Source organism: Saccostrea cucullata, unplaced genomic scaffold (genome assembly GCF_032062105.1).
Source record: "Saccostrea cucullata isolate Sc308-1 unplaced genomic scaffold, CSIRO_AGI_Scuc_v1 ctg181, whole genome shotgun sequence".
Classification (NCBI taxonomy): Eukaryota; Metazoa; Mollusca; class Bivalvia; order Ostreida; family Ostreidae; genus Saccostrea; species Saccostrea cuccullata.
In genome coordinates, this window is record NW_026936455.1 from 246,521 (window position 1) to 258,927 (window position 12,407).

The window sequence follows — 12,407 nt, forward strand, 5'->3', positions numbered from 1 at the left end:
AAGATAAAATCAAGAATAAATTTTAAATGAAAATATATGTTTTGTTTCTATAATGAATAAAAAAAGACGTAAATCCGTAATTAATAAAATTATTAGAGGTTATGCAATATTATTGGAATTTTAGTTTACCAGTAACCATGGAGTTCCAGTTCGACTTTAGTGAATACCAGGAAGAGTTAAAAGAGTTTGAGGAAGGTCAGAGACCGCCATTCCCGTTTTCGGGAATGACCTGTCCAGTAGAAGCATGCCCTGGGGGAAAATTCTATTCGAGGTATGGACAACTACTAGACCATTGGATAGATATCCACAAAGAGTCCAGACGTCTCTTCAAATGCAAATCCTGTAAACGATGTTTTAAAATGAAGGCCCAAGCCAGAAGGCATGTTACTGCGATGCATCGGACAGAAAACCTTGACGGACTACTAGTGGAGATTGATGTTTGTAACAGGAAGTTCATGGATCCAGGGGAGGCACTTCTTCCGAGAAGAATGACCAACAGTGAGGAGAGGGATTGCCAGAGAGAGGAGGAAAGGAGGAAGAGGCAAGCTATTCGAGAGGAGAGCGAGAGGAATCCCTTGTTCGATCCAGAAAGGTTAATTCGAACCAATGCCACAATTAATAGAGACGAAGTGATGTCATTCGACGAGGAAGGGAACGCCACCCGCTTGCGCCTCTCGTTAAAGAGAAAGAATAGTGAATAGACATATTTGAATTAAAAACAAAAGATGGACAGTAATTGTTAAAACCTATCTCTAATAATTATTTGTTAATTGATAGTTTTGTATATCATTATTATTATTATCATTGATATTGTTATTATTTTTGTTTTGAATGAGTTTTATGCTTTGTTGATTCATGTGACAAAATAACAGTAATTTTGTCTTAAGGGGGGAGGAATGTGATAAAACTCATTATTTTATCCCTATTATCATTACATTTCTGCATTAAATAAGGCCTCCCATTGTTATTATTAAGTCTAAGGATATTTAACTTATTTGACACTTAGTCTAGGGACAGTATTTTTGTTAAAGTCAATTGTTTACTTACCTCACGTTTTTAGACATCTTTGTTTACTATAGACGTCCATGTTGCCCTTAAATCCGTAACTCTATATCTTAAACGTAATCTGATAGGTTTAAAGTCTATTATCTTGTCCAGTTATATGGGTTTTAACAGTTCACGGTTGGGTGACCATTTCTTTTGTGTACTCACCGTATATTAGGCCGTGTTTCGAGTAGATCGGCGGACTGCTCTCCTAGCGTCCACTGCTCTGCAGCCTTACTACGGGTAAGCTAACCTTCCCGTATTCTGAGCACTTTGTACCGTTTTCGGTACTTAGTTATTTGAGCACAATTCAAAATTATCCCAAAAGTTAAGTTCCCAATATTCTAACATTCACATTCGGCGCCATTGTGGTCTATTAAATATTTGCATTTCGATCCCGATCTAAATTCTCATTATCAAAATTACCTAAGGCTAAAACTTCTAAATAAATAAAGTTACAATACCTATTGAATTTCAAGATTATTTATAGGGTTATTTTCATTAATTCATCTCATTTTTCATATCTATTTTTCATTGTTTTGTAGAACTGGAAGTACCAGTCCATGTTATTTCATTGTTCATTGTAAATAAATAAACATCATATTTTCATCATTATTATCTTTGTCTTATTTTATGATCATCAGGTAGAATTCTCAGGTGGATACTCCCTCGAACCTGACTGTCCCAAGAGCAGAATAATTTATTATTCCCCTCTTGGGGTTGCAGTCATATTACACGTGATTTGAAAGAATTCGAAATTAAAGTATGCAATGAAGGTTCTACTTGAAAAGAGTTTCATCTTTTTAGCCTAGTGATTCTAGCTTTCCTCTTTCAACTTCATCAAGGGTTACAATAAAAAGGAGGTATAACATTTTAAAGAAAAACAATTGTCTTGAAAAGTATAGTTAATATTTCTGTGATATCCCATTGCCATTTGTTTCAGAAGTTTCCCATTGCCATTCTTGTAGATGTTTCAGAAGCTGACTTTTTATGTACGAGGGTTGTCCCGTAAAATCGTAGACAAAGCGTTTTTCTCTGAAAATAATGGACGCACTGGACTGAAATTTTCAGCAAATGTTTATTTATCATACATGAGTATAATTTACTTTTTTTTGGTACAAAATAAACAAAAACAAAGATTTTATTATGCCTTAATATGCGCAAGATATGGTCCTACGGCGCACCACCAAAAACGGATAATTTCCCTCGAGAATGTTAAACGCAATATTTCAAATTAAAAATTATTAATCGAATCAAATTGTAACAAAAATTATCTTATTTCAATTTCTGGTCTATTATGACGTCATTTTAAAAATTTCATGTTGATTGCGTCATTTAAACAGTTTCCCGAACATTTGAAATGCAAAAGTACTGGACAGGAAAAGAGGAAAATGCCGAAGTTCGATGACGCTACGGCGCACCGGAATGACGCTACGGCGCACCGGATTGCTATTCAGTTTTGTGTAGACTTAGGAATGACGCCTGTACAGACTTTAAAACAATTTAAGACGACTGAAAAATATATGAACGTGTCAAGATCTTTAGTTTACAAGTGGCATGGGCGATTTTCAAGTGGAATTTCAGGTACTGAGTCCCGTGGGAGACCGAAACATATAGACAAACAACTACTGGCTGCTGTAAGAAATACCATCAACACAGACCGTCGAAGAACAGTTCGGGAGATAGCAAGTTTAGTTGGATGTGGTAAGAGCACTGTTCATAGAATATTAACACAGAACTTTAGTATGTCCTACGTATGTGCGAGATGGGTCCCTCGCTTGCTTACTGAGGATCAGATGGCAACTCGTGTTCGAACATCAGTCCAATTCCTGGACAGTTGTAGGGCCGATCCAACTTTTCTGAGAATAATCACAACAGATGAGACGTGGGTCCATTATTATGAACCTGAAAGTAAGCGGATGTCCATGGTTTGGAAGAATCAGGATAGCCCCCCTCCGAAGAAAGCGATAGTTGTCAAGTCTATGGGAAAAGTGATGTGCATGGTCTTTATGGATATATCAGGGGTTCTTTTGGTTCATATGGTGAAAAATGGCTGTACGGTGAATACAAATTACTACTTCAAGGTATGTCTATTTTTGGTACATGTAAAAAAAAAAAAAATTTAAAATTTCATAAGGGCCTATTTAATCATTATCATGTTGTAAATTTTGAATTTACTAGGGGGAGGTAAATGCAAAATTTACAACATGATAACAGTTATCATGTTGTAAATTTTGCATTTACCTCCCCCTAGTAAATTCAAAATTTACAACATGGTAATAATTAAAATAAAACATTTGTATATATGTTATAATAAATCATAACTACCTCATTCCGTTGTATATACATAAGTATTTTGGCACTGATAAGTTAAAAATCAAATTAATTATTCGTTCTTTGAAAATGCTTTAATGATTTTTTTTCAATTTTCAGGTAGTTTGCCGGGATTTGTTGCACGCTATACGCAAGAAGCGCTCACATCTTGCAGAGAATCTTGAAAACATTGTATTTCACCAAGATAATGCCCCAAGTCATCGGTCGGAAGGCACAGAATTTGAGCTGGACATGTTAAGTTTTCAAAGAATAGAGCATCCTCCGTACTCACCGGATCTGTCCCCATTGGATTTCGCATACTTCCCAAAGTTAAAAGACTACATGAGAGGTCATCGTTTTGAGAGTCTCGATGAAATAAAGTATGAAATAAGAACATACAACAAGACCTTAAATTGTCAGTGGTTTAAAGATGTTTTTAACAAATGGATGCGCAGGCACCAGAAATGCATTGACAACGGGGGAGATTATTTTGAGAAGGGGTGTAGAAAATTCGTGACGTGCGAACAAATACTATGACGTTATTATCCGTGCGCCGTAAGGCAATACCATCTATGACATTAAATGTCATATTTTTTTATTTGACCACATATCTATTTCAAATTTGCTATAAATATTGAAAAAATATATACTATATTATAGTAAATATTTCGTAACGCAGTGTTGATTAGTTTTTAATCTAGACAACTTGTCCATGATTTTACGGGACAACCCTCGTATGTTACACAGTGAACTCATGTTACATTATTAACATTAGTTTCTTACGTAATCTCATTTTACTTAAATTTTAGAAAGATCCCAATGGGTCCAATGCATGTACGATGTTAGTTGCTCATTATTAGTTAATTCATTTGTCTTTGATCTGCCTATTAGCGATGAAGATAACATGTATACATGTATTTAATTATGGTTATATTTTATTTTCGTCATTATTAAATGTACAATTTTAGTAATCATGTTTTAAATATTAAGGTCTCGATCTTTGTGAGATCTTTCTTGCTCATTAGTCTCGTGTGTTTGAGATCATTACAATATTTAGCAAATTACAATTAGCTGGGCCAAGGAGGAAGTAAAATTAAAAAAAAAAAGGTGTGGATCCGAGATCATTGGAACTGGGTTTTAGATATATTTCATTGTTCATACAATTTAGACGTGCTGAAGGAAATTGCAAATACACTTTTTTATGGAAACATTTTGTTTTAACATGAATTTGCAATATCACCTTGCAGTAAATGTTTTGATGAGGAGGTTACATCTGTTGTTTTTTTTCTGTCTTCAACCTCTTCACTGCTCTGTAAAATTTCGCCTTTACATCTTATTTTGATGTCATTCAAATTAATCGATCATCTATACAAATGAAAAAAGTGAGAAGGGGATCTTTTATCATTTTTATCATTTTTCAGAGAGGCTGTCTATCTTTGAGGAGGCCTAACCAAATCATCCATATCTGTTACCTTAGTTAGATATAAAGCATACCACTAAAGGAAACTTTTGGAGGTTCTTAGTGAAGCAGTGCTATAAATGACGTGTGTTCTGCCATTTACAAATCTCTTGCAGCATACAACAAAGACCCTAATTACCCTAATACTTCTTCTTTATTTTCTGTTGTCTTTCGTTTCTTTTTAATTGATGTTTACTGTAAAATTCTGCAACACCTTTTGTTTTCACAAGACGGTTAAGCAATCTTTTCTCTGCTTTTTGAAATTCAATTACAGTCGACACGTTCATTATAAAGTGTTGCTTTGCTCTGTTGTTAAAACTGGTCGATAGAGGGGACACTTTTTTCTCTTTGATTAGAAAACTTGTCATCTTTGAAAGCTGTGAAGAATGCAAAGCAATCTTTTTTGAAACTGAAAGATTTCTGCCCCCCTCTTTTTGGTGTTTTAGTGGTATTGCACCTGTAAAATAAGAAAGTCCTATCTTTTCTCATTCAAAAGCTGACCAAGTTTTCGTGACAGAAGGACACACTGACTGACATGCGAATGATCTTTCGCTTTCGTGAAAGCGGGGGACAAAAAAATCAGAATTATGTATAAATCTATCTATCTTTTTTCTCTCTCTCTCTTCTAAGTTTTCTCTTATTCTAAGTTCTGATTGGCTCAAACGTGATCACACGTTGAAGTACATGTATATAAGAGCACATGTGTTTCTATTTATAGATTCTTAAAAGCAATGCTCGGTCGATATGCTTCTCTGTGAAGTCACTTTTTATATGGATTGATACATATATATAGTATGGCTCTCTGTTCAAAATCTATAAAATGCTTCTCTATATCAATGAAATATAAGAATATGCATATTGGATTTCAGATTTTTATTTTCTCATTCAATGAGCCAATATTCAATTGATGTACATGTGCGCATTTTGACAAGAAATAAAACACCATGTTTTATCTATGTTTATCAATGTTTTACTTACAATGAAAAAAAATTGTAGTCTTTGTACTATGATTATCACTCAAATTAAATTAACATGAATTCATGAACAAAACTTAAAGCATTTTAAGAACGAGTTAAAGCAGCAAAAATCACTTGATGGAAAAGATTTTTCCTACATATAGAAGGATTTTGTTATATTAGAACATGACGAAAAATCTCGTTGAGTAATTAATATGTATATCGTAATAATTTGGTCGATTTCAAAGTAAATAATTGGTTTATCAATTGATATAATTAACCATCTACATTTTTCTCAACTTTTAAAGACCTGTGCTTTTTATTATAAGAATTAAAAGAAAAGGACAAAGAGAAATTCTCTGAATAAGGAAAATTTTTCTTTATCGTTAAAATTACCGTTAATGATCAAAACATGGTGTTAACAAAGATTTATCACGGAAACAATCTGTGATTTAAATCATCTTCAATGTATCACTTGTACATAACAATATTAATACCAAAAGCACCAAATAACAAAATATCTGTACAAAAAACAAAAATATCACAGATTTCTTCTCATGGACCTCTGAGAAAACGGGGTCCACAATCAACAAATACATGCCATACAACTTGTTCAACTTGTGCAATGATGCAAGTAGACTTCATTTTACAAGAAAAGAACAATTATATGCAATATACAAGATACAAGATGCTAATGCATGTATATTTTTAGGTTGTCAAGTTGTTGATATATTAGCACATGTTTAACAAGTGATTGTCAATGCAAATCAATATCACAGGGCAAATGGCACTTTGGAATACACAACCACAGATGTCTATTAACGCCTAGTTATCGGTGAAAGAGGTCGTAATTAAGCTCATAATTAAGCGTCAGACATCTCTTCGTACTAGGTTGATTCAGGGGTAATGTGCAACAGGTGATGCTCTGAAATACAGGCGTTCAAATGACATTTGTTGCAATTGGTCTAAACTATGTTGCCAAGTTCAGACTGATGCAGCACTATGTTTCTGCTCTTGCAAATCTAATCAGAAAAAAGGCTGTAAAGATCGCCTATTTTAATGAGCATTTTCTAATTGCAACAGATGGACTTTTTCCCCCTTTTTACTGGCCCCTGCAACATGGGACTCTTTTTTCTGCATGAAGCAAAAAGAAGTGGCGACAGTGCTCAGTTTGCACTGGATTGAGCCATTCATACTAGATGCTTAATCATAATGTTCGGTAAAGCATTTCTCCTCTTTCTCCATGATCCTAAGTCAAGGGTCTGTTGTTTTACATTCTGAAGCCAAAGTTTGAAAAGGTTTGAGTCGTCACACTGTAAAAAGAGAATTAAAGATTAACATGAATTTCTTTTGCAGGCAATTTGATATTTATCTTGTTCTAAGAAAAACACCATCAAGAATTGATTTAAAATAATAAAGAATCATTTTACGTACCTTGAATAAACATGACTCTTTGTTGAGCTCCATAACTTCAAAAACATCCTCCAAATCTTTGTCAACATTGATGATGCAGCGATTAAGCAAAAATGGTTCCTGCAAAAAAGTCATATTTTAAAATTTTAAAAAAATCAACATGTAACAATTTTTAAATGGATTTCGACAGTTTAATTTTAATTATTTAACTTGTTTTCTTTTTCTTTTTTTTTTCTTAGTGTGAAGGCCTGTGAATGTTACAAAAAATATATTCACTTACTCGAAATGTTTGAAATTTTCCATTTTTCTCCTTGATTAGTACTATGGCTGCTTGAATCACCTGGCTTCTCTTTGGAAACAACAGACTTTCCTCTTCAGCATGAAGAAGTTCTCCCTGCAAAAGAAATAGAACACATTGAAGGCTTTCTAATTTGCAATAATCTACCTTGGTTTTTAAAGGCTACATACACATTTCTGTGCCCATTACCATTTTGTAAATGGTTTGTTTTTGTTAGAAAATGAGAATTTGAAATGCTTAATAATGAAATTTAATTGCACAAAGTTGATGAAAGACAGAAAAGGTTAATAATATTTAACAAATAAGTCAGTGTGTTGTTAATTTTTTCTTAATAATTGAATATTTAATAAAATGAAAAAAATTGAATTCAAAAAATTTAAAGGAATTCAAATGAAAGAATAAAAAAAGTTTTTGTTTGTAATTGTATTAGTAGGTAAAGATTTATAGGATATTGGGTAAAGAGCTTTAAAATTCCCCAAATTTAGCAAGCCTAATTAAAAAATTTAATTTTACCATATCCTCCTCATTTTCCTATCATGAAACATTGCATCTTTAGTTAAAACATTAAAAATATTACTAAAATATTGACATTTTTAACATTTTTAAAAACAATTATTGGAGAATTAAAACTAAACTAGTGCATACCTGTCCAAGTGTCAAGAGCACAGCATGAACGGAAGTGAATTTGACGTTGCGCAGGCGCTTTGTGGCCCAATTCTGATCATTTAGTAATGGCGCCACCTGCATCTGACTTGTCAAAATGTCACAGATGTCATGTTTGTGCCAGCCTAACACTTCCATGGCAACCTAGTAAAATAAATCATTTTTGAAAATTACATTTATATAAAAATATATCAGTTATCAAATTAACATTTAAGCAGACTTTTATTTATCAACGACTTAAATCCTTTTTTTTATTCTTATCATCATTTTCATCCCTTCTTTAATTTTTATTTCAATAATTGTTTTCATCGTTATTGCAATCATTGCTTAATCTTTATTCCCATTACCGTTTTCATCATTATTTCAATAATTTTTTCCATCATTATTTCAATCATAATTTAACTTTATCGTTATTTCAATCATCATTATCATCGTTATTTCAATCATCGTTTTCATCATCATTTCAATCATCGTTTTCATCATCACTTTCATCGTAATCATCAGACTCACCCTCGTCACTTCTATCTTCTCTGTCACCGTGTACTTCTTATCAGCAGATTTCCTCTTTGCTAATCTCACCTGACTGGCTGTTCGTGTCCTCTGAAAAATCGATCAAAATTAATTTCAATTATAGTTATGTAACCATTCACAAATATTACCAAGTCTGCAGAAATAATATTTTTGTAATACAGAATACGTAAATGCATACCGAGTTGATATGTTCAAGGATTTTCTCAATTTTATTTTTGGCACTAAGTATTGCTTCTTTGTCGTGGTGGTTGGGAGATGTTGCCCTATATAAGCGTTCTAACAATAAAGGATACCTGTAAAACAAAAAAAATAAATTAAATTTTATTTCATTTAAAGTTGGACCACCCTCTTAAAATACTTCAAGAAAATATTGTTAACTAAACACGTTCACAGGTATTTTAGTATAAATTTCTAAGAAAAAAAAGAACTCACTTCATGATCCTTTGCACTGGGACCATCAAGAAGGATTTTAAATGCATTCTCCTCAGAATCGGCTGTTCGTCTTGACAGACCTTCAGAAAAATCCTCAGAATATCTTTTTCTCTTTCAAGTTGTTCCAACAAAATTGTCGCCTGGCTCTGAAATAACATCGGAAATTCTTTTAATTACTTCGGATTTTTTCTTTAATTAAATCGTTAAAAACCCACTATGGGTAAAAATAGTATATGTAATAAGTAAAAATAAATGTTTAATTATAACTAATGCGCCTGTCTATCAATTTTGCATGCACAGGTATCTAATCAATAAATATATGATATATCTAATTTGATGTCCCAGTATTTACTGGTTAACCATATTATAGTCGTTTTTTTTTTCCACATGAGAACTATTCTTATATCCTTTCCGTTTTTACATAAGAACTGCTGTAATACCCTTCACTTAGGAGACTAACGTGAGATACCATCTTGAGCCTCGCAATAGTATGACATATTGATACATCGCTTATTTATCTCTGACGCACTTGCATCACCCCTCACACATTAATAAATGAAATACCCTCACATATGTTCTATAATCTCTCTCAAGTTGGGGATCAATTGTTTTTAGTCTGACATGACTTAATGAAATTCGACTTGGCTATTCACTATACGTTAGTGTGGTCTTATCAGTAATAGGTTGTGACGTCAGCACAGACTGTCGGGGAGTGGAATTGATGGACATCTCACTCTTAGGCTGCAATTCTGCAACGTTTTAAAATCAAACTTTGGTCCATGGCCGATTGACCTTTTTGGACAGATAGGAATAATTCAGAGATAACATCTCTAGGGCGTTAATATGACGGCGTAATTAAGCCCAAGGTCTAAACCGTGTTGTAATATGCCTCTGAAGTCCGACATTATTGATTGACCTACTCTCTAATAAAAGTCCAATTGGAATGCAAGTTGACAGCTTGTTTTCAAGAACATATATCATAAAAAAAAAGACACGTCCGGATGCAATGAAGAACATTAAAATCATTAAGGAATCAATACCTGGTTTACGCAATAGTGCTCGAACGTGTAGATGAGGTTGGTTGATTTCAGGAATAGGTCGCCAATGACAACTGTTGTAAGGAGCTGTAACAAGCAAAAGTCACTAGCTAATGAGAAACAAGAAAGCTGCTTTTCTCAAGGCTATGATAAACAAAAAACTAATCAAATACTGAAATCTGATAGGTATATAACTCTATATCTCATTACCATCCATTATTATATTTTCTTATGAAATGTCATGCATTAAAAGAAAACAACAGATGATTGGTATAATGCAAATCGTCTTATACCTCGTCGCCTGCTCCTAGGGCGGCTTCTACTGCTTGCTGCAGACGATCGGTAAATTGTTTGTTGACCTCAATTAGATCTTCCAAGTTTTGAAAGATGTCTTCTAGTTGTTCGGACGTCAACAAACCGTTGTTTTTCATGGGTTTGTAAAACTCCTGTAAAATGATCATTGGTTAATGCAAGAAAGCACAATGATTGCAACATTATTGACAGTTTTATTATGCGACCTTAACCTTTGAGCAAATTGCCTCAAGTTATATAATTATTATGCCTTTTTGAATTATGCACTAAATATATATATAGTGCTCACTATTATCAATTCACATTTTTGCTCAGCCTTGAAGTGCGTTTATTACTAATGAATGAATTTCAACTTGACCTTTTACAGATTGACCTTTATTTAACGCCTAATGATATCACGTTTTTTCTACTGAAAATAGTTATCAACCAACGATCGAAGACGGACTGCAAATATTAGCGTACTTTTAATAGATCATTTAATATAGTAAGCATAAAAAACCCTTCAAATATACCTTCAGGTACAATCTTACAACAAAGCTGAAGTTGATTATAATGACACAATGCTACCCAAGTTATTCAAAACCAGTTAAGTTAAATAAGTAAGTTTTAAATTAAATAGTTCCAAAATTTAAAAACAAAATTTCGTGACAGAGTTTTTATGAATTTCTCAAAGAAGAACAAAACAATTGATTTATTACTAAATACTCTTTAAAAATGATAAGGAAATTTTTAGTTATACGTACCTCCTTTAAAATTTTCAGATCTCTTCCATAATTTATTTCAGTGTCTCGTATCTCCAGAATGGTTTCTTTGCGTTCTTTTTCGTGTTTTTCCTGATTATATTCTGAATCTCCAAAACTTTTTTCGTCCACATCAGTGCACGTTTGTCCCTGTAAATTTATAATAAATGCGTGTAACAATTTAAAAAAAAATAAGTCTTTTCAATGTTTGCACATTGAGTTCTTGCAAATATACAAGCATTCAACAGGTTACATTCGTTTTTATGCATTTTAAATAAAAAAAATATTTTATATTGAATATTCATCTATAATTGAACAATTGTGCTTTGATGACTTATTTCTCTCATGAGAAAAAGAGTCCTTTATTCATTTGTTTTTTCCTCATATGATAACAATCCAGCAGGAAAAACACGTACCATATCAAAAAGACTTAGCACCATTTTTGCAAAAAAGAAAAATCCAAGAAAAGAGAGCACAAAATAAAGGAAGCCCTCCGCGTGAGTAGTGTTTACTCCTATAGTGTAATGTACATTGTTAAACAAGACATCGTAGTCATGTCATGTTATAGCCATAGATTGAAATCAATATGCATTTTTCTAGCGTTGTGATTGGTTGACGGTTGTCCAATCTGATAATATTACCGCGATGAGTGTTTGTCTAAGTCTCAAAGAGATTTTGATGAAGAAAGAGTGTTTTATTCAGTTTACATTCCATTCTTGGAAACGGGTTTACTTTTATTCGGTTTTTGATTTTTTATTTTCTGTGAAAACACTCGTAATACAAGCAGTTTTGGCTTTTTCACACATCAATTGTTATGCAAATCAAAGCTCTATTTTTGGAATTATTCTTTGAATAAAGCATCACATGTAGTGCTCAGCTTCCTCATTCTTTAGGCTCATTTCAAATTAATGTTTCAAGAGTCTGTTTACAACAAACTTCAAATCTCAACAAAAAAAAAACCTGTATTATCTACAACTATCCAAATTCATTTTCCTGTTCGCTGGCCGTTTCAACTGAAAAAGATTTTAGTAACGGCGATGACTGTATGATACATGTTAACTCTCCCGATTTAGGCGGGAGTCTACCGCTTTTTCACTCCATCTCCCGCCTACCGATTTAATTCGGAAATCTACCGCTTTTCTACAAAAGTTGCGTCTAAAGTATTTTTGGTTCGCTTGGGTATCCATTTTTGAAGCCACTCTAATAAAA

At 33.0% G+C, this 12,407-nt stretch overlaps 1 protein-coding gene across 4 annotated transcripts in view; it reads right to left on the bottom strand.

The window, feature by feature from the left end:
* Window positions 1-5,674: 5,674 nt before the first annotated feature.
* Window positions 5,675-12,407, bottom strand: part of LOC134245635 (rhoGEF domain-containing protein gxcJ-like) — a 33,068-nt gene continuing 26,335 nt past the window's right edge. For 3 of the 4 annotated variants that reach the window (XM_062727902.1, XM_062727904.1, XM_062727903.1), the window contains exons 6-16: window positions 11,202-11,348; window positions 10,440-10,592; window positions 10,150-10,233; window positions 9,110-9,255; window positions 8,856-8,970; window positions 8,657-8,746; window positions 8,129-8,290; window positions 7,997-8,014; window positions 7,466-7,579; window positions 7,207-7,305; window positions 5,675-7,085 (exon numbers count right to left, since the gene is read on the bottom strand). In XM_062727902.1, coding sequence (XP_062583886.1) covers window positions 6,963-7,085; window positions 7,207-7,305; window positions 7,466-7,579; window positions 7,997-8,014; window positions 8,129-8,290; window positions 8,657-8,746; window positions 8,856-8,970; window positions 9,110-9,255; window positions 10,150-10,233; window positions 10,440-10,592; window positions 11,202-11,348 — 1,251 coding nt within the window. In that variant the 3' untranslated portion in view covers window positions 5,675-6,962. The remainder of the gene's footprint in view (window positions 7,086-7,206; window positions 7,306-7,465; window positions 7,580-7,996; window positions 8,015-8,128; window positions 8,291-8,656; window positions 8,747-8,855; window positions 8,971-9,109; window positions 9,256-10,149; window positions 10,234-10,439; window positions 10,593-11,201; window positions 11,349-12,407) is intronic. The other variant, XM_062727905.1, reaches the window with a different exon arrangement.